The sequence below is a fragment of the Phycodurus eques genome, chromosome 3 (genome assembly GCF_024500275.1).
Source record: "Phycodurus eques isolate BA_2022a chromosome 3, UOR_Pequ_1.1, whole genome shotgun sequence".
In the NCBI taxonomy this organism is placed as follows: domain Eukaryota; kingdom Metazoa; phylum Chordata; class Actinopteri; order Syngnathiformes; family Syngnathidae; genus Phycodurus; species Phycodurus eques.
Window position 1 is genome coordinate 23,603,005 of NC_084527.1, and position 21,996 is coordinate 23,625,000.

At 40.3% G+C, this 21,996-nt stretch overlaps 1 protein-coding gene across 1 annotated transcript in view; it reads right to left on the reverse strand.

Moving 5' to 3' along the window:
• Positions 1–21,996, reverse strand: part of fras1 (Fraser extracellular matrix complex subunit 1) — a 229,904-nt gene that overhangs the window by 134,003 nt on the left and 73,905 nt on the right. Inside the window, 3 exon segments of the mRNA XM_061672741.1 lie at positions 4,471–4,614; positions 10,590–10,737; positions 14,399–14,488. Of these exon segments, the coding sequence (XP_061528725.1) occupies positions 4,471–4,614; positions 10,590–10,737; positions 14,399–14,488 (382 nt within the window).

Below are 21,996 nucleotides of genomic sequence, written 5' to 3' on the forward strand. Positions count from 1 at the left end.
TTTATTTGGAAGTATACCAGGCGATGATGTAAACTTGTGCATCTCGACTTCAAACTTTTGACTTTTATGACGTATTTAAATTGTCTTTTTTATCGGATTTGTCTGCGCCGGCAAGAAGAGCCCACAGCCGTATTTGAAATTTAGGAGTCAACAAAGTTCACCTTTTTATTGATCCAAACTTTTTTTTCCCTCCACTACCTAATGCCACCCGAGGTGCAGTTACAGTATTTCAGAGCTGACATTTACTCTCCAACAACTTTTGTGAGAAAAACGAGAGATTCTTCTTACATCAGAAAAGCTCAAAGAAAGCAATGAGATGAACTACTACTGTAGAATATGTGAATAACAAGCTTGCGCCAACATCGAACTGAATTTCGATGCCCACAAAAAAATACACCGTCTCGACAAAGTGAAAAAATATTCCTGGAAATGTTTGCGGCTTTATTAAAAATTAAAAAGACTGTCAATAAAACACTGTCTTCACTCAGATGGTCTAATTTTTGGAACAATCTTAGCTGTCATTCATGTCATCCAAACTGGATGAAATAATTTTTTTCACCTTTAAATTCCACAGAAAACAGACCATTCATTACGACAAAGTGAAAAAACATTTTCTCAATTTTTGGAGGATTTATTATTAATAAAAAAGTTTTCAAAATTATTTTTTTCTTTAAAATGTAACATAAAATAAACCCTTACAAGAGCGGCACGGTGGTGACAGGTTAGCACACCTGCCCCACAGTTCTGAGGACCGGTGTTCAAATCCCGGCCCCGCCTGTGTGGAGTTTGCATGTTCTCCATGTGCTTGCGTGTGCTTTCTCCGGGCACTCCGGTTTCCTCCCACATCTCAGAAACATGCGTGGTAGGTTGACTGAAGACTCTAAATTGTCCGTAGGTGTGACTGTGAGTGGGAATGGTTGTTTGTTTCTATGTGCCCTGCGATTGGCCGGCGACCAGTTCGGGGTGTGCCCCGCCTCTCACCCGAAGATAGCTGGGATAAACTCCAGCACGCCCGCAACCCTCGTGAGGAGAAGCGGTACAGAAAATGGATGGATAGAAATCCTCACAACAAAGTGGAAAAAAATCTTATACATTTACATTGTTTTCAGTTTTATTACAAATAAAAAAATAATCTCAATAAAACACTCCATTCGATCTTCACTCAAATGGGCCTCACATTCTAATTTTTGGAACATTTTTAGCTGTCATTCATGTCATCCCAACAGGATTAATTGTTCTTCCCCCCTTAAAATGCCACATAAAACAGACCATCACAACAAAGTGGAAAAAAACCCCAAACATTTTCTAAATTTTTTGCAGATTTTTAAAAAAGTAGAATGTGAATAAAACACTGTCTTCACTCAGTCAAATGCATCTCACATTCGGATTTCTTAGTTGTCATTAATGTCATCCAAATTGGATTAAATTATTTTTCTCACTTAAAATTTAACATAAAACACACAATTCCATCCATCCATTTTCTGAGCCGCTTCTCCTCACTCGGGTCGCGGGCGTGCCGGAGCCTATCCCAGCTGTTATCGGGCAGGAGGCGGGGTACACCCTGAACTGGTTGCCAGCCAATCGCAGGGCACATAGAAACAAACAACCATTCGCACTCACAGTCATGCCGACGGGCAATTTAGAGTCTCCAATTAATGCATGTTTTTGGGATGTGGGAGGAAACCGGAGTGCCCGGAGAAAACCCACACTGGCACGGGGAGAACATGCAAACTCCACTACAGGCGGGCCCGGGGATTGAACCTAATGTCCTCAGAACTGTGAGGCTGACGCTCTAACCAGTCGTCCACCGTGCCGCACTTGTGGATTTATTAAGAATAAATAAATTGTAAATAAAAGACTTCGCTCAGTCAGATGTACCTCACAGGTGAGTCACACATTCCATTTTTTAAACGTTAAAACTGTGATACAAGTGTAAAAAGACGTCAACCACTTTCACTAGCTAATATATGCATTGACAGTGCTTTACACTTGACTATTAATGCTGCACACGTTGCTATGCTAACGTTGCCCGCAGTTAAATTGCATTTTAATTATACAAAGGGTCATTACCTTTATGACAGATGTTTTAAAACTTTTAGATGAAACAAGTAGTTTTTATCGACTTTCTTTTCCAGTCTGCTGTTCTCCTCTCGCCAAGTTTTCAGTCACTACCATTTTTTCTTTCCCCCCTTCTGTCAATGTTTTATGGGAATCCTGTCTAGATATGGCCCCTTGGGAAAAGGGGGGAAAAAAAAAAAAAAAAAAAAAAACATTACGAACTGAGCTCAAAATGCTAATATTTTCTAACACTCAGCTACTGAGTGGGATTGCCTTCCAAAAAGCGTTTGGGTTGGGTTAGGGTTATAATAAGAATTGAAGTTGTACCTTTATTGCTCTTTTTCTATTGTTTTTTAAAAGCACAGCAATATCTCTGTACTCTCTGACACAGCTGCTACCAAAACAAACAAACAAACGACCAAAAAAAACGGCACACATCAAGAACGTAAAATAAAAACTGAGATTCAGCCCCGCACTAAACCATCATCACTGAAGTTAAGCAGATTATTTTATTGTTTTTCTATTTTAATGGTAACAATGTTTTACTATGAACAGTGTTTAACTTGTTTTTACATGTGTATGACCATGTGGTGATGACGCGGCTGGCAAAATCAGTTCCCAGAAACGAGAAGCAAAATGTCCCCGTTAAAGTTAAGTACGTGTCAAGAGTGTTTGCGTTTAAATCATGTTATTATTGCAAACATTAGCGGCTTGTACTCTCATTTGCTACGGTGTTTCACATCTGATAGCTTTTACGACGCTGCTATTTATGGCTTAATATGTCATAAAAGTCAAGAGTGCTGGTCAATGAGGTGCAAAAAAGGAAAGACCAAAAAAGACGCCGTCGGTCAAGGTGGGTAATAAAAAGAATATGTATGAAAACAATGCCATGGTTATGGTGTGTGTGTGTGTGTGTATATGTTGCTGGTTGAAGGTTAACTGCATCCATCCATTTTCTGAGCCGCTTCTCCTCACGAGGGTCGCGGGCGTGCCGGAGCCTATCCCAGCTGTCATCGGGCAGGAGGCGGGGTACACCCTGAACTGGTTGCCAGCCAATCGCAGGGCACATAGAAACAAACAACCATTCGCACTCACAGTCATGCCTACGGGCAATTTAGAGTCTCCAATTAATGCATGTTTTTGCGACGTGGGAGGAAACTGGAGTGCCCGGAGAAAACCCACGCAGGCACGGGGAGAACATGCAAACTCCACACAGGCGGGGACGGGGATTGAACCCGGGTCCTCACAACTGTGAGGCTGACCCTCTAACCAGTCGTCCACCGTGCCGCAGGTTAACTGCAATTCAGCCCTATGTGATGGTCAATGAATAATTAATAATAATATAATAATACACGGCCTCAGTCAAGCATGATGGATAACAAGCATATTCATAATGTATGTACAGTACTTGGGCTTTTTTTATTTATTGCAAATGTACTGACATTAAATGGCTCAAATATAGATATGTGCATAGAAATTAACAGGCATTTTTAACACACAAAAATTAAAATGTTTTTGCAAATTGTCAGTGTGGCATTTTAATTGGAATTTTTAAGATCTTTTTGATCCAATTTGGGTGACATGCGTGACAGCTAAACATGATTCAAATTAAAATTTTATTCAGACCTTTTTTTCACACATTCATAAGCATAACTAGAATTTGGTTTCACTTTTCCCGATGGTGTATTTTCTGAGGAGTTTCAATGAAAAAAAAATAATTTTAGACAATTTGGAAGACTTGAATGAGAGTTGCGAATGTTTGAAAAAATCAGAGAAAATCTAAAATGCATCTGAGTTCAAACGTATTGTTGGATTGCTTTTACATTTGAATACAAATAGCTAATAATGTACTTTTATACTTGTGGAATAATTAAGAATGTTTAAAAATGACATATGTGGGGTGCATCTTTTTTTTTTGCAAATTTAGTGAAAATAAAATGTGTGGAGTTTTCATGTTCTTCCTGTGCCGGCTTAGGTTTTCTCCGGGTACTCCGGTTTCCTCCCACATCCCAAAAACATGCATGGTAGTTTAATTGAAGAGTCTAAATTGGCCATAGGTGTGAATCGTTGTTTGTTTATATGTGCCCTGCGATTGGCTGGCGACCAGTTCACGGTGTACCCTGCCTCTTGCCCGAAGATAGCTGGGATAGGCTCCAGCACGCCCGCGACCCTAGTGAGGATAAGTGGTACGGAAAAGGAATGAATGAATAAAACACTCAAATATCACGTGCATAGAAATTTACAAGCATTTAAATTTTCAGTAAAACATTTTATAAAACATATTGTGACTTTGTCGTGATGGTTTTATTTACGTGGAATCTTCAGGATGTTGTATTTTATTTTTATTTTTATACATATTTAAATGAACTGAATTTGAAAAAAGGCAGTAAATAAAAAAAAAAAAAAAAATACCTGCACATTCTTGTCCATCAGGAAAGAATCTGTCAGGACAGATGGACAAACAGCGGCCAAGATGGAGGACGGCCTTCGGGTCCTTGCAGCTGTCACAGTGATCAGGAGTCCCGGAACATGACTGACAGTCTGAATCACACGGAACTTGAAAAGAAAATCAATCAATTAATCAATCAATCAAGTCAATTACCCAACCAACCAATCAAAACACCACCCCTTGGAGAAACCAACCAAACATCAACCACTCAACTAACCTACTTAGCAACCAACAACTCAAACAACCGATCAAATAACCAACCAATCAACCATTCAATTAAGCAACCAACTAACTATCCCAACACTCAACAACCATAGGTCAACCACTGACCTATCAAACAAAAAATCATCCAACGTAAACTCAACTGCTTAACCAATCAATCAATCAACCAACCAACAAACCAACCAACCAACTGGCAATACTAACTAATCCACCAACCAACTACCCACTAACTAACTAATTAACTATTTTGGTATATATCCCACAAACCAATCCATGAACCAAATAGCTAACTAATTTATCAAGCAACCAACCATGTATGTCATCTTTAATTTGGTACAAAAGTTGAGGAAAATGGAGAAAACTCCTTCAAATGGCGTTCTTCCTTGGTACCAAAGTTTGTGTGCAAATAAATCAACTTAAAATGTAAATGCCGTGATTGGCTGGCGACCAGTTCAGGGTGTACCCCGCCTCTCGCTGGAAGATAGCTGGGATAGGCTCCAGCGCGTCCGCGACCCTTGTGAGGATAAGCGTAACGGAAGATGAATGAATGTAAATGTTCACTTTTCAGTAGCCCTTACGCAAACAGAGGATAAATTATGCACCTAAACTAATATGCACGAACACACACACACAGCTAAAAATGATCACTGGCAGGCAGACAGCAAAGTAGCTTCAAAATTTTCAATGAAACCTTAAGCCTGCCTAGCTAAAGTTTCCTGATTAGTCAGGGCAGGAGAAATGCTAAATATTCAGTGTTGTATGCAATAGTCCATTAGTGTGAGACTATAGCAACTAAATGATTGAATTACAAGATGAATGCACTGCAAAGTGTTGCGTTCGCCACACTATATCGTGGGCAAACCCAGAATAGTGTAAATCACAGTCTACAAGTGCTAGATTGTTACTGGCACGTTCGAGACAGTTAGCAGAATGTGCAGTTACTGTAACATGATTTTGACATTTACCAGAATGTGGAAATGTGCTAGATAGTTACAAAAATATTGTTATAGTTAGTTATCAAAATACAGTAGAGCGTTACCAGAATGTACTGTGTAGTGACCAGAATATGTTAGGCTAGACAGTTTGACTAATTTGAAATGGCTTTAAACTGTAATTTAAAACCAAAACTTTGGCTTTACACCATAATCCGAATCCCTAACTATGGCTCAAAACTCAAATTTGAAACCCCAACTTTGTTTTCAAACCGTAACCCATGTTTGAAGCCTTATACCAGGCTTGAAACCCTAATGTTAAACCCTAAACTTGGCACTAAACCACAACTTGAAACCATAATCCATATTTGAAACCATCAGCAAGTCTTGAAACACACATCATGGCTTTTATCCCTTATTGGAAACCCTGAAACTTGTTTTAAACCCTAATTTAAAACCGTAACCTTGACTTTGAGGCCTAATTGAAAACCTAATTGAGGATTTAAACCCTAATTTGAAACCATAACCCAGACTTGAAACCCCAACCAAGGCTTGAAACCCTCACCCTTGCTTGAAACCTTAAAACAGGCTAGAAACACTAATTTGAAATCCTAACCTTTGCTTTAATCCCTAATTTCAAACCCTAATTGTAGCTTCAAACCTTTACCTCTTGTTTGAAACCCTAACTCGCTGTGTTAATGTTCATTTGCACCCAAACATGAACATTTCAGTGAAGCATGCATGCAAATGATGACATATGCTCGCAACCCATGCATGACCAAACACATGTGACTCATTTGGCCACATTATGTTCCATATGCAACCTTTGGAAAACATTACTTACATACCGTGTTATGATTCACATTTGAGATAAATGCTTAAATGAAGAGTATTTAGAAGCACATAATGCAGCATTTAGCTACTTTTTAGAATTTCCTGGTGAAAGTGAATAACAAGCAAACTGTACACATAATAGGAGAGTCCATTAATGACCAATGAGGATTGCTCCTAATCTGCCAAATAAATCAGCACGTCAGCGGTTCCACCGAGGTTTTTGCTCCGACAACAATAAGACGCAACATTGAAAAGATTTAGCCTCATTGTTTATTTGCCGTAATGAGGCTGCGTTTAACTGTTGAAGAGCTACATTTCAAAGGCACTAATAGCTCATAAAACCAAATAAGACAGCGTAATTATGCCGACGTTCTAGTGTGGTCGTGATGGATTGCTCCCTCCCTCCCATTAGAAATAAAAGTAGAAATCATCTGTTCCTATTTCAAAAAAATACTAACAGTACAGTGTAGTCTACATGTGCCGTGACTGTAACATGCTATACAGTCAGAATGTGGGAATGTGCTAGACAGTTATCAAAATACAGTAGAGAGGTTAAAAACAAAAAATACCAATAATTTAAAGATCTAGTAAACAGGCACAAACATGTCAAGTCTACATTTCATCAAGTACAAATTATATTTTGATGCAACTTAAAAAAAAAAAATAATAATAAAAAAATAAAAAAAAAAAACAAACACTGGTCAAACAATCTGAAAGCAGCACAGGCATCGCAGCTTTTGAATTTCAAGTAACATTGAACAGGCAAAAGAATCCTATTCAAGTCGATCTGAACAGTTAAATGCAGATTTAAAGTCAAAAATGATTTTGTTTACCTTCGAGTAAAGTCTCGCAGCTGCAGTGACACATTCCTTTATGACTGAAACATGATCATTTATGTTGCCCCAAAATCCACGCTATCCAGAGGGAACGTTTATTTGCTCTTTATTGAGTTGTAAGTCAGGTAGGCCCTGCTGTTCCGGGCTCTCGGTTTGGTTATCTTGTGGTTATGGCCACTGGATTCAGTAGATGGTTGAAGGATTCGTGTTTCATTCAGAAACACTGCTTAACATTGACCTCCTTTCTACTGAAGCCACAGTCTCGCAACATACTGTATGAGACAACACTTTTGGACCGGCTATAAAGAAAAGTATTGGTCTGTCCACAACTTTACGAACTATATACCTGCCATGCCGCTCGCATCTTCTGTGACAAATCGCTTCCACAATTCTCACCGGTAAAGAAAAAAGATGTATTGGCTCATTATAGTCACGTGATCACAACAGAGGCTCTACCGATGCCGCGTGTAGTTCGTACGCAGTCTGTGACAGCGGCAGCTGTGGGAGGAAAAAAAATCTTCATTCTTGATTTAACGGGAATTCAATTGACCCTGGGTCTGTATAAGACCTTGACTCGGTCCGGACCCAGACTACAGTCCGCCATTCGAAGAAGTCCGTACAAGAAGGTTACCGCATAATGCAGGCAGTTACCGTATCATGCTAGACAGTTAATGTAACAGGCCTTGACAGTTACCAGAACGCTCTAAACATTTACCGGTATTTTGCTAGAAGTCACAGGAACGCGTCCAGACAGTTATAGGAACATGCGAGACAGTTACTGGCATGTAAAAGACAGTTGCCGGAATTTGCCAGATGGTGATTGAAAGACTTTAGAGTCTTGACTAGACAGTTACCAGAATGTATCCAGACAGTTATCGGCAAGTCAAAGACGGTAACCTGAACTAAATACCAGAACAGGCTGGCCCAGTTGGCCCCCTCCTCTTCCTCCTCAAGGACAATTGTCTTTTTGTGTGTGTGTTTTATCTACAGCATCTACTCTATCTGACGTCGTCCTTTTATTTATTCCGCCAGCACCTCTCTCTCGCACACATACCCTTCTCTCACTAAAGGTTATTTACACTTTTTTGAATGGCTCTCAAAGCAGAAGCAGGTGCCCGTGGACGCACACACACATCCACACACATACAGACACACTCCTAATATTCAACGCATTCCAGTGTAGTGTCTGATAAGATGCAAGGTTGAGATGTGAATTGAAAAGTTAGTTTTTCCTCTTTTGATGGAGACTGACTAACACACACACACACACACACACACACACACATTAAATACAATGCTTACTTTTGATGGCATTTAACAATTGTGTTGTTTACTATTGATATACCTGCTACAGTATAGTTCCCAGAACGTGTTAGATAATTACAGTTTCGAGGAAAATGATAGAAAGTTCCAGGTATGTATTATACAGTCACTGGATGCTACAGGAACATCATTAACAAGTTAAAAATATGTGGGGAGCGTGTTGGCGAGGGTAAGGGTTCGCCGGTTCGTATTCCCGCCCAAGCGCTTGTCTCCCTGGGCAAGACACTTAACTCACATTATCTATGAATGAATACGGTTGGAAATTTGGTAATGGTCGGAGGGGACGTAGGCACAGAATGGCAGCTATGCTTCTGTCAGACTGCCCCAGAGCAGCTGTAGCCACAAGTAGCTTACCACTAGGGTGTGACTATGGAGTTAATGAATAATGTGTGCAACTGTCGAGTGTCTTTGAGTGTCATGAAAAGCGCCATATGTTGTATGCATTATTATTATTATTATTCATACTAACATTTTTCGTTCCGCTTATCCTCACAAGGGTCGCAGGCGTGCTGGAGTCTATTCCAGCTATCTTTAGCCGAGAGGCGGAATACACCCTGGACTGATCGCCAGCCAATCGCAGAGCATTATTATTATTATTATTATTACAGGAACATACTAGACCATTAGTGGGTATTAGACAGTTACAAGATCGTGCTAGACAGTGGCTGTATTGTGTTAGTAAGTTACCAGAAAGTTCTAGACAGTTACCAGTGTGGTAGACAGTTACAGGAGCTTACGAGACAGTTACCAGAATGTACTATGCAGTTAACAGAACGGTGTAGAGTCCAGACAGTTAACAGACTGTGCTAGATAGCAACTGGAAGATGTCTGACAGTTACCGAAACACACTAGAAAGTTACCAAAATGTGCGAGACAGTCACCAGAATGTGCTAGATACTTACTGAAATGTGCTTTACAGTTACAGTAACATATAAGACATTTACCAAATTGTGCTGGATAGTTACCAGAATGTGCTAGATAGTTGCGTGCTAAATAATAAGTAGACCGCGCTAGACAGTGACTGGAAGATGTTTAACCGGTAACGGAACACACTTGTCGGTTACCAAAATGTGCTCGACAGTTACGAGAACATGCTAGACAGTTGTGTGCTAAATAGTGACTAGACTGTGCTAGACAGTAATTGGAAGACTTTTAACGGTTACTGAAACATACCAGATAGTTACCAAAATGTGCAAGACAATTACGAGAATATGCTAGACGGTTACTGGAACGTGCTAGACAGTTACCAGAACATACAGTATTAGACAGTTACCAAAATGTGATAGCTACCATAACTTTCTAGACTGTTACTGGTAAAATCTCGGTAGTTGCAGGAAAGCGCTCGATTGACAAAAACAACTAACATTGGAATGAAATAAACAGAAATAATTCATTTTTTCTGTGTTATTTTACACTTGCATCATTTTCCTTCGGTGAGGAAAGAAAGGTTTGTTTTTTTCTCAAGGAACTTGAGCAACAAGAGTCAGGTAAACAAAAAATGAGGTCACTGATTTATTTTCCACAACTCAAAAACCCTTTCAATGATTATTTGTACTGCGCGTGAATGTCTCCTAAACCTACACCGTTGCCTTCAAACGACTTGCTCGGGCCTTGTTGTCGATGCAGGAAATCAGCACATTTACTGCGCAAACAGCAAATATGTAAAGTCGACCTAATCCCAGGACATGTGCTGGAAAGTTCCTCTGGATTTTCATTTGGCACAACTATCTACAACAGCTCCAACCTCCTTTAAAGCCTCATCGTTATTCATCAAGGCTGCTGATTTGCATAACAAAACGTTTGCGGCGAGGAGACGAGAGACCTTTAGCTGCCAAAGTCAACTTGACAGACAATCCTTTGAGACACATGCGCGCGCACATACACTCACTCACACACACGCACGCACGCACACGGACACACATACATGCAATTCACCTTGATGACACTGAGGGCAGCACTGTCCCTCATGGGCGACGACCAAGGTGCCCGGCGGGCATGCTGGGCAGGACGGCAGGTAGCAAGTCACGCGGGAATCGTGGCACTCGCACTCGCGGCAGTTGTCATTGGTCCAGCGAGCCAAGTCCTGAGGGGATGACGGGTAGATGAAATGTTTATATATAAAAAATAGTCTGCAAAAAGAGGATGGCCACCTGCGTGGCTTGCAACTCGTACATTAAGGACACAACAACGACGAACTTCACCCGTCACTACAAAACTCACAAAGACAGGTAAGCTAATTTAACAGTTTAGCTAGCTGGTCAAACATTACGTTTCATAGATTGGTTTGGGACAATTAAAGATGAAAATTATGTGATTGTGAACGTTTTAGTACAGTTAAGTAACGTAACTGGGGTGGGACGGTTTATTCTAATTGACCAAACCTTTCGTTTCAGTTCATAGGCATGAAAAGGACTCTTTTTTTCTCTCTCTCTCATGCACTCTAGAGCAGAAAGTAGCCCCTAAAATATAATACCAACCGCAGAAAGCAGAAGAAGTGAAGTGGCGTTGCTAGCGTTGTGCAGATTTAAAATAAAACAATACAAAAATCGAATCGAAAACGAACACAGCTTCGCTGCGTTCCACAATGAGTAAGTAAAGTACAAATTGTGAGTAGCTACGTGTGAATCTAATTTTCAAACTACTGAACGTTTTTATTGAAGTGTCACCATTAAAATGTGATCTATTGTGTCGACTATGTTTTTAAAATTGAGACCACAGCATATGAAACAACACTTAATATAATGACAATTGTTCATTGTCCGGAGTCAGTGCTTGTAAATAAATTAACAAACCCGACTGAGTGATGTAATTAAAGTAGAGGACAGAGGAGGAATGCAGACTTTGTTCACATTACTTTTTTTTTTTGAAGGATGGCAACATTTTTGTCATTCTGAATCGCTTTCATTCTCCATTAGCCCATTAGGTACACATCTAATTATATTTGACCAACAGAAAACAGTCTTGGCTTTTGCTTAATTGTGTTCTCTTCTTGGCTTTTGCTTAACTGTGTTCTCTTAATATCCGTAGGAGTTACAAGGCTGTCATCACAAAGTACACAGCATAGTTTGTTCAGAAATAAAGTTCAGTTAAATTAAGTTTGAAATACAACTTTAAAACAATTCTGTGCAATAAATTCAATCAATCATAATCTCAGTTGTTGTTCATGTAACTGTTATAGGGTGTGAATACTTTTTTTAGTGTTATGATTTATGGGGAAAACAAAGTGTGAAAATTATTTTTATTACCACTCCAATAAACAGTATGTTGCGACTGGAGCAAGATGTTGACTTGACTTGCAACTTGCTTAAACCAAGTAATGACTTGACTCGACTTGCTTGAAATTTAGTGGTGACTCAACTTGACTTGCTTGATTTTTTTTTTTTTTACCACTGTGGGACTTGCTTAAGACTTGAAGGTTCTGACTTGAGACCTGCTTGAGACTTGCACATATGTGACTTCCCACCTCTGCTAGACAGTTACTGGATTGTGATAAGACGGTATCTGGGAAGTGATAGATAGCGGAAAATGATAGACAGTGATCTCATATGTGAGATAGTTAAAGGAGTGCGCTAAACAGTTCCCAGAATGTGCTAGACAGTTGGAGGAAGGTACAAGTGACCACAACCAATGGAACTCGCATGACAGTTAAAGGAACTTGCCAGTCATTCAGATCATGCTAAACAGTTACCGGAACATGCTAGACAGAAATTTAGACAGTTACTGGAAAGTGCTACACCATTACATGGATGTGCTAGACAGTTACAAACATGCTAGACCGAATGTGCTAAATGGAAGTGTTACACTTATTGGAACATGCTAAATTAATCCATGGCTAACTAACTAACGAACAAACATAGTTTTCATTGGTTTAGAAACACTATGCATTTGAAGCCTCAGTAAGGAGAGGTCTACCGAGGACAGACTACCCCAATTTTAGGAGGTTCTAATAAAAACATGCCGGAACTTGACAAACCGGAGGAAAAAAAACTCACAGAGGCGAATACAAAAAACAAAAAAATCCAAAGTGTCTTGGCAGGCCTGCAGATGGACGTGTGAGCACTTTAGTGAGCCAGAGGACGAACTACATTATTTGTTTATACTAGCATGATGGATTCCTCGAGGGTGATGCTGGAAAAAGAAGGCACTGGAAAGAAGATAACCGCTACCTTCGCTTTGGGCCTTGGCTGACCTTTTCTGCAAAGTTGGACGAGCTAAGCTAAAGGTTTGGAGAAAATGTACAGCTTTGCATTCTGACCTTTTGCACATCTTACCTTACAATAATAAGGAACATGATAATCTATTAGATTTTGGAAGAAAAAAGGCTCAAAGTCATGCCACAGAAGACTAACTGAAGTTTAAATACTTATTTAGTCTTTATGGAGCCCTTACAGTTCATTCCATAAGGTAAACCTTTGTGCAGATGAAGTTTAAAAATGTAAACATTCCATGTGTTTTCTTGATAAAAACGTAAACAAAACAACAAATGTGCTAGAAGGTTAGCAGAATGAACTCGACTCTTCCCTGAACGTGCTAAACAGTTAGCAAAATGTGCTAGACAGTTACGGAAACATGCTAGACCAGGGGTGTCAAACTAATTTTTGTCGCGGGCCACATTGTTGGTACGGTGTCCCTCAGATGGCCATTATGACTGTGAAACCATCACAGTATTTCATATACTGTATTCAACAAATTAATGTAGCTAGTTTTAAAATCAGATGTCAAGGATAATAATTTGTTCAAGTATTGTTCAAGTCACCGTGAAAAGGGATTTGGTAACAAAAAATGATTGCAATATCTCAAAGTTATTATTCATTACACATGATGATTAGAAATTTTGGAACAGATTTTAACAAAAATCATGGATGTTGACACAAATGATATGCTTTCGTGGGCCACATAAAATGATGTGGCGGGCCGGATATGGCCACCGGGCTTTGATTTTGACACCTGTGTGCTAGAAAGTCACCAAATCATGCTAGACAGTTACCAAAACATGCTAGAAAATTACTAAAACATGCTAGTCAGTCACTGAAACGCTTTTCTGTAAGACAGTGCTAGAAAGTTACCAGACCTCGCTAGACAGTTATCGTAATGTGCTAGAGAGTTACCAACGCATGATGGACACTTACCGGTACGTCCTGGACAGTTACTGTGAGACATTTCACAGCACGTGCTTGACATTAACTGGAACGTGCTAGAAAATTACAGGAATGTGCTAGATAGTTAACTGGAACGTGCTAGAAAGTTATTGCAACATGCTGAAGCGTTACCGAAACATATTACAGAGTAACTGGAACGTGCTATAAAGTTACCACAACGTGCTGTACAGTTATTGCTTGACAGTTTACAGCATGTGCTTGACAGTTTACTGGAACGTGCTAGAAAGTTACGGAAACATGCTGGACAATTACTGAAATGTGGTAAACAGTTACCAGAATGTGCTACACAGTCACTGGAATATGCTAGAAAGTTAGTGAAATGTACTAAACAGTTACCAAAATGAGCTATACAGTCACTGATATGTGTTAGAAAGTTTCCGGTACGTTCTACCTAGAGTGTTAATGCTAGGCAGTTTCTGGGATGTGCTAGACAGTTACCACAACCTGGAAGGTGCAAGACAGTTACCAAAACATGCTCGATAGTTACAGGAATGTGCTTGACAGTTGTGAGAAAAATACTTTATACTCTGTACTGGTCTGTGAACAAATCACTCATACAGTACAGTACAGTATATGTACTTGTACCTTGTAGGATTGTCCTTCATGCAAACAGGCCATTTTCTGAAAGGAACACCGTGGACAGCATATTCCTGAAAGGTGAACCAGCTCTGATCCCTTAAAAAAGACATAAAAGAAAAAGTTCATAAAAGTATGAAAATTAGCAAGTAATGAACTCATAAACTTGACCTTTCATACAGTCACCTTCCACAGTTCAATTCAGTGTAATGTTATAGAGATTACACAGCTGTAATTACCAGCGCATGATTAATGACATTAATTATCGAGAACAATTCTTTGGGTAGCAAAACTAGGTAATTTAAGGTCCATGAGTACGTGGGTATTGGGGATAAGCGGTACAGAAAATGGATGGATGGATAATCAAAAGGAGACAAGTGGGGAAGAAAAAAAATCTTAATCTTAACGTCAGAAAGTGCAAAAATTGTATTTTATAAAATCATCACCTATTCTAAAATAACAAAAAATGACTTACGACTTATTTACAAATTACACGTGAATATTAAGCAACAAAATAATCCAAATTTGTCAGGAAATAAAGTGAGCGACTGCTGTCAAAGAAGGTGTATTGCAATTTTAATTTTAAAAAACGTTTTTTTTTAAAAGAGACCCAAGGGACGACCCAGGACACGCTGGAGAGACTACGTCTGTCGGCTGGCCTGGGAACGCCTCGGGATCCCTCCGGAAGAGCTGGATGAAGTGGCTGGGGAGAGGGAAGTCTGGGCTTCCCTGCTGAGGCTGCTGCCCCCGCAACCCGACCTCGGATAAGCGGAGGAAAATGAATGGATGGAGGGGTGGATGGATGGGTTTTGTAAAGCTATCACCATTATAAAAAGTCTGTTTTCCGAAATTTCAGTTTGAGTGTGCACAAAGGGATACAAATATTTAATAAATATCCTTATATCCAAATTACACGTGAATATGAGGCAAATGCCTGAAACTGTCACACTTAAGAAAATAACGTGACCGCCTCTGATCTCATAAAAAGCAGTCATATCAACTTAATTTTAACATGCACTCAAATGCCAAAAGTCTGAATTTCGTTAAGCTAAGCTATCGTCCGTTCCAAAAAGTCATGTTTTTAACTTACGACTTACTTTACTTTTTTACAGTCCCGTCGCTAACCCTATTTTAGGGGAGTACCTTTCATAATTTCATTACTTGTCAGATGTGACACTGACTGGTTCTACAAATGTAACGGTGGACGACTGGTTGTCACATCCTCCTCACAGTTCAGAGGTCTTGGGTTTAAATCCGGGCTCCGGCCTCCCTGTGTGGAGTTGGCATGTTCTACACAGGCCTGTGTGGGCTTTCGCCAGGTATACATTGGTTTCCTTCCACATTCCACAAACATGCATGGTAGGTTAATTGAAGACTATATTGTGAATAAGTGTAAATGTGAGTGTGAATGGTTGTTTGTCTACATGTGCCCTACAATTAGCTGACGACCAGTTCAGGGTGTACCTCTCGCCCAAAATCAGCTTGGATAGACTCCAGCACAACCACGAACAGTCAGGAGGATAAGGAGTACAGAGAATGGATGCATTGATGGATTAAATGGTGGCCTAAAACCTTTACACAGTATTTTTTTTAAATCCATTGAAAAACAATTTTTCAGTCATATATTTAGCTGTTTGTGAAGTTTGTGCTTGCGTGCTACATTCACTCATATCCTGCGCATCTCCCCATCTATAAGTCCTATTGATGCCCCTGCTTTATTAGCTATGAGAATATCAAACAATGGAAAAAAATGTATAGTACAAACTGTCTCATTTAAGGAGATCACCAGACAGTGATGTCATCAAAATAAGACGTTTTTATAATTTTAATGTCATGCCAAACGCTTAAAATCAGAGTTTCGTGAAGCCAATACAATTTCGAAAAAGTCAGTTTGTATTTGGGAAATTTCACTGTGGGCAGAGCAAAGGTAAAATTGACCTTTCTAGACGTACAAAAACATCAGAAGCTTTGACTTCAAACTTTTTTGCTTTTGGAAGCTATAATTAACACCTTCCCTAAATTGTCTTAACGCACTTGTTTACTATGCTTGCTAGGCCGCTTTAATGATGCTAAACGTCATCTTGTTTTGCAACTGTTGGTGATTCGGCCGATAAAAAGACACAAAAACCAACAGTAAAAGCACAGCGCACTTCTGCATAAAATTATTTTGTGCCACCTAATGAGCTTTTTGAATGAAAGTGTGGCTGATTTCCTCCCGTGCTGCCCACCCAACATGTTTAATCCAGTCTCCAGTCTTTCCATTTGCGTCACTTTGGCCGGGTTAACTAGCCGAAGTGGAAGCGGCCAAGTGTTTAAGTGCAAATGATTCCCTGTCCTTCTTCCCACTGCAGCTACTGTGTAACGCTGGTCACATACCAGGGCTAAGGACTAAGGTCATAGACCAATAGATATCATGTGTGACACATTTTTGACATTAAAAATTACGTAAATATGACACATTATTCAACATTATATGCGATGTAAATGTGCATGAAAAATGAGTAAACTAAACAATGAGCCAACTGACCATCTAAGTACCTAACCAACCACAATCAACTTAGACTGGCATGAGTCGTCCACTGCCAAAAGGGCAGCTCCGGCTCAGACTACCCACTGTCAAAGTGTCCTTGGGCAAGACACTGAACCCTAAATTGCTTCCAGGTCGGCAATGTACATGAGAAACTGTTCTCAATTGCCTTACCTGGTTAAACAAAGGAAATTATCATCATTATTATTATTATTATTATTATTATTGTTAATAGATGCATATGTCGAAGAGTTAATGAAAGCATGATAGACAGTTACCAGAATATGTTAAGACAGTCACCAGAATCTGCAAAGACAGTCACCAGAAATTGCAACACAGTTAACAGAACGTACTACACTACCAAAATGTGCTGCACAGTTACCAGAACGTACCAGACAGTCAACAGATGGTTCTGGACAATTGCCGGAATGTGCTAGTCAGTCACCAGAACATGCTTAGACAGTTACCGGAAATTGCAACACAGTTATTTGGAATGTACTATAGAATTACCGGTAGACAGTTACTGAAATGTGCTTGACAGTTGGTTGCCAGAATGTGCTGGGCAGCTATTGAAAGATGCTACAAAATTACCATAATGTGCTGTGCCGCCAGTTAATGAAATGCGCTACAAAGCTATCTGAACTTGCTAGACAGTAATCGGAATATGCCAGAAGGTGCAAGGCAGTTACAAGCACGTATAAGTTTGCTTGAATGTGCTAGAAAGGTACTGCCATATGCTAGAGAATCAACCCTAAACACTTACCGGAATGTGCTTGACACTAACAACTAACTAGCCACCAAACCAATTTACGAACAAAGTGACCGACCAACGGATTGACTAACTAATCAACTGGATCTGGTGGGTAACTCCTGCACTGCAAGCAACCTATAAACTGACCAACCAACCAAAAAAAGAACCAATCTATCAACCACATCTGGCGCGTCACTGTCAAACCTTTGCCAATTACAAGCACCTGTAACTAACTCACTAACTGGATCTGATGGGTAAGTGCCCCACTGCAAGCAGACTGTAACTATTTGTCCACCCAATGAACTGTGCCACCGACCAAACAACCAACCATCCAGCTACCTACTGTAACAAACAAACAAACAAACAAATTAACTAACTAACTAACCACACAAGAGTTATTGTTTTATTTAACTCACCCTGAGAGTATGGCAATCATATGTGCCCGTCCTATGTAACTTTGAGATAAAACGTGGGACAGTCTGTACACACGAAAAAGGACGGAGATGCTGAGTTGAAATGACATGACTTCATAGCATGGCTCGACTCTTTGTGACTGACTGGCTCCAAATCAGCATTTGATCATGCACAAGCTCCTAAACAGACACAAGCACACATCAAGGATTGACAGTAGTGCTTTTTTTGTTTTATTTTACTTCGGGAGCATGTCGTTGCATTGAGTGGCAGATAGTCTTTACAAAAATCTAACCCTGACGCCATGGGGACCGTTGGCCCTGGAAGTACTTGCAGAGGCTGAAATATTTTGCCGGAAGTCCCGCCCCGACCGTGAGGCCATTAGCGGCTAATGACACAACTGTCGAATTCTGTCGGTTGATATAGTAATTAACATGACAGACCTTTTTACGCACTTGTAAATATGGCGGCTTCCAACCAAAGCTGATATACGACTGAGTTCTTGTTTTTAACTATTTGTAAAGTGTCAAACGTCTGGGCTAAATAGATGACTGGCCTCCATTCATCCATTGTCTTCCGCTTATCCGGGGGTCGGGTTGTAGTGGGGGATAGGGGAATCCTAACCAGATGCCCGAGCCACCTCATCTGGCTCCTCTCGATGTGGAGCAGCTACTCTGAGCCGCTCCCGAATGACCAAGCTTCTCACCCTAAGTGACAGCCAGGACACCCTGTGGAGGAAACTCATTTTGTCTGCTTGTATCCGTGATTTTGTTCTGCCGGTCACAACCCACAGCTCGTTACCATTGGTGAGGGTAGGCACGTAGATTTACCAGTAAATAAAGAGAAAAGAAAATATCGCCTTTCGGCTCAGCTCCTTCTTCACCACGACAGATACACAGTTTGCTTCACTGCGGACGCTGCACCGATCCACTTGTCAATCTCGTGCTCCATTCTCCCTTCACTTGTGAACAAGACCCTAAGATAATTGAACTCTTCCACTTGGGGCAGGTTCTCTTCCTTGACTTCATCCTTTTCCGACTGAGGAGCATGGCCTCAGATTTGGAGGTGCTGAATCTCATACCAACCGATTCATACTCGGCTGCGAACCACCCCGTGAGAGTTGAAGATTGTAGCTTCATAAAGCCAACAGAACCACATTATCTGCAGATATGTACGAGTGAGGTCACCAAACCTGCCTCAGCTGCACCTAGAAATTCGGTCCATAAAGGTTCTGAACAGAATTGATGACAAAGGGCAGCCTTGATGGAGTCCAACCATCACTGGAAACAACTTATTGACGGCAATGCGCACCAAACTCTTTTACCGGTTGCGGCCACAGCTCCTGTCAGTTGCCTCAACAATGGAGGCGCAGAACATGGCCCACTCGGATTCAATGTCCTCCTCTTTCCCCGGGATGTGGGCGAGATTTTGGAGGAGGTGGGAGTTGAAGCTCCTTCTGACAGGGAACTCTGCTTGATGTTACCAGCAGACCCTCAAAGTATATTTTATTCTGCCAGTTCAGACCGGCATCTTCCCCCATCATCGGAGCCAACAGACCACTAGGTGGTGATTGGTTGACAGCTCGCCCCTCTCTTCACCGGAATGTCAAGACATGCGGCCACATGTTTGATGACACGACCACAAAGTCAATCATTGAACTGCGGCCTAGGGTGTCCTGGCGCAAAGTGAAAGTGGAGACACATGTCTGAACACGGTGTTTATTATGGACAATCCATGACAAGCAGCGAAGTCCAACAACAGAACACCGCTCAGGTTCTGATCGGGGGTTAACGTTCCTCCCAATCATGCCCTTGCTTGATAGATTCTGACCTGACTTTCAACAGTCATATCAAATTAAATTACTTTTTCTGTTGTTTTTTTTGTCCTGTTCGGCTGTTAGGTCAAGCAGAATGGAGGATCTGTATCCCTTTTATGCCAGAACAGTTTTACTGTGTCACAGTAGAGTTTTTAAGCTGCCGCTGTGGTTTCTTAGTAATATAATTGATGTTCATTGAGAATCAGAGTTGATCAGTCGAACAGAACAAAGTTTCTGGAGGGGAGAGAGAAACGAAGACAAAAGACAAAGCACTGAGAAAAGTAAATCGTTACATATCTACAACAATGAAACATTAGATATGAGTGTTGTATGGGGCTGTAGTATTTCCACCACCATGCCGGAATACTAATCTATAGCATTGCGTCCTCAGATACAGATTGATCTTACTTTATGCGTCCCTGCTTTTTTTTTGTGTGTTTCAGACGCGGGATGCACATCAAACGAGATCCCTATAAAGGTATTGAAAAGAATTGGAAAGTTTGTTCTCTCTCTGAGGACGTAAAGAAATGCATTTCATTTAGGAAACTGAATTCAAAAGTTCCTTGACAAGGTCCTTGGTTTTTGTGAGGAGTTCTCAGTTGTGCAAATTGTGGGTACAGTCGAAGGTGGTGCACTTTGATGCAGCATAAATGCTGGATGTACTTGTGATTTGGTGTAATGTAATGAGAAAAGCGCTTGAAAAGCAGGAGGGACTTTCTGACCTCCATCTAATATTTTTGGAGACGTGCATAAAGGTGGACATTAAATCATTATATTATAAGTCCAACAGCTATTCAACATATTTAATCTCACTGTACACACGTTTGAAATACAATTAACATTCATTTGACACTATGTGACCTACACTAATGGAAGTTTACTTGATTAAGTTAAGGCCATATTTATCATGTACTGTGTAGCAAATATGCAGAAACATCCGCCAAGGCTTAACAATCATTAGAGTTGCCATATATTACCCTACTTTTTCTTTTTTTGGAATGGTATATTGTCTCTATGGTGCCTCAGTAAACATGTGAAACATGAATTAAAATCGTCCACGATTGTTTTTCTGCAGCGAGGCCACAAATCAGGTTGTTTGAATTTCTCAAGAATATCTACATCACTAGCGAAGATCTCCGCCTACCTCTCCACTCCCTGAGCCAGCGCTGTCAACATAACAAACACGTGTGCTCTCACAAGTGGTGAGGGTTGTGTCTTCTACATGGAGGCAACTCATCAGAAGAAAATGAGAGGTCTTAGCCAAATCTGGACAAAGCGGACACAAAACTGGGTCAAACAGAATTAGCTGTCAAAGGTGTCTTTTCTGGAAAGGAGTATGACAAAACTAATGTTTTTTTTTGTTTTGTTTTTTTAATGAAATTGACAATTAAGTCCAAGCAATTCGAGTCAATGCATGGAGGTGTAAATAGCCAAAATATGGGACCTTTAACATGGAATCACAGAGTCGTTTGTTGTTAATCAAATAATAACAACCATTCAATCAACCAACCATCCACAAGACTAACTGACTGACTAACCAAGGAACCAATCATCACCCAACAAACTGGCCAACCAACCATTTAATCTAACAACCAACCAACCAAGCATCCAACAAACCGACATTCCAACAACCCTCCATTCAACTAACTGACTAAACAACTACATAATCAACCAAGCATCCAACCAACCAACCGGCCGATGAACTAACCACCCAAAGAACTACAGTATCCACCCAACTAACTATCTGACGTACTAACCAACCATCTAATTATCATAGACCCACTGACTAACCAACTAAGTAACCAACAATACAACTTACCATCAAACAATAAACATACTGACTAAATAACCAACAAACTAACGACATAGCCAACCAGCAACCAATGAAATAACTAACTAAACAACCAAACCACCAAGTTAACTTCCAATTATTCAACCAAGCGCCTAAGCTAACCGTCCAAATAGCCGATCATCCAATCATGTGACCAACCGACCAACTCACCACCTAAACACCTCTCCAAACAACAAATTGACTAACTAACCAACCACCAAAACTTCTTCATACAGTTAACTAAGTGACCAATTTTCTAACCAACTATAAT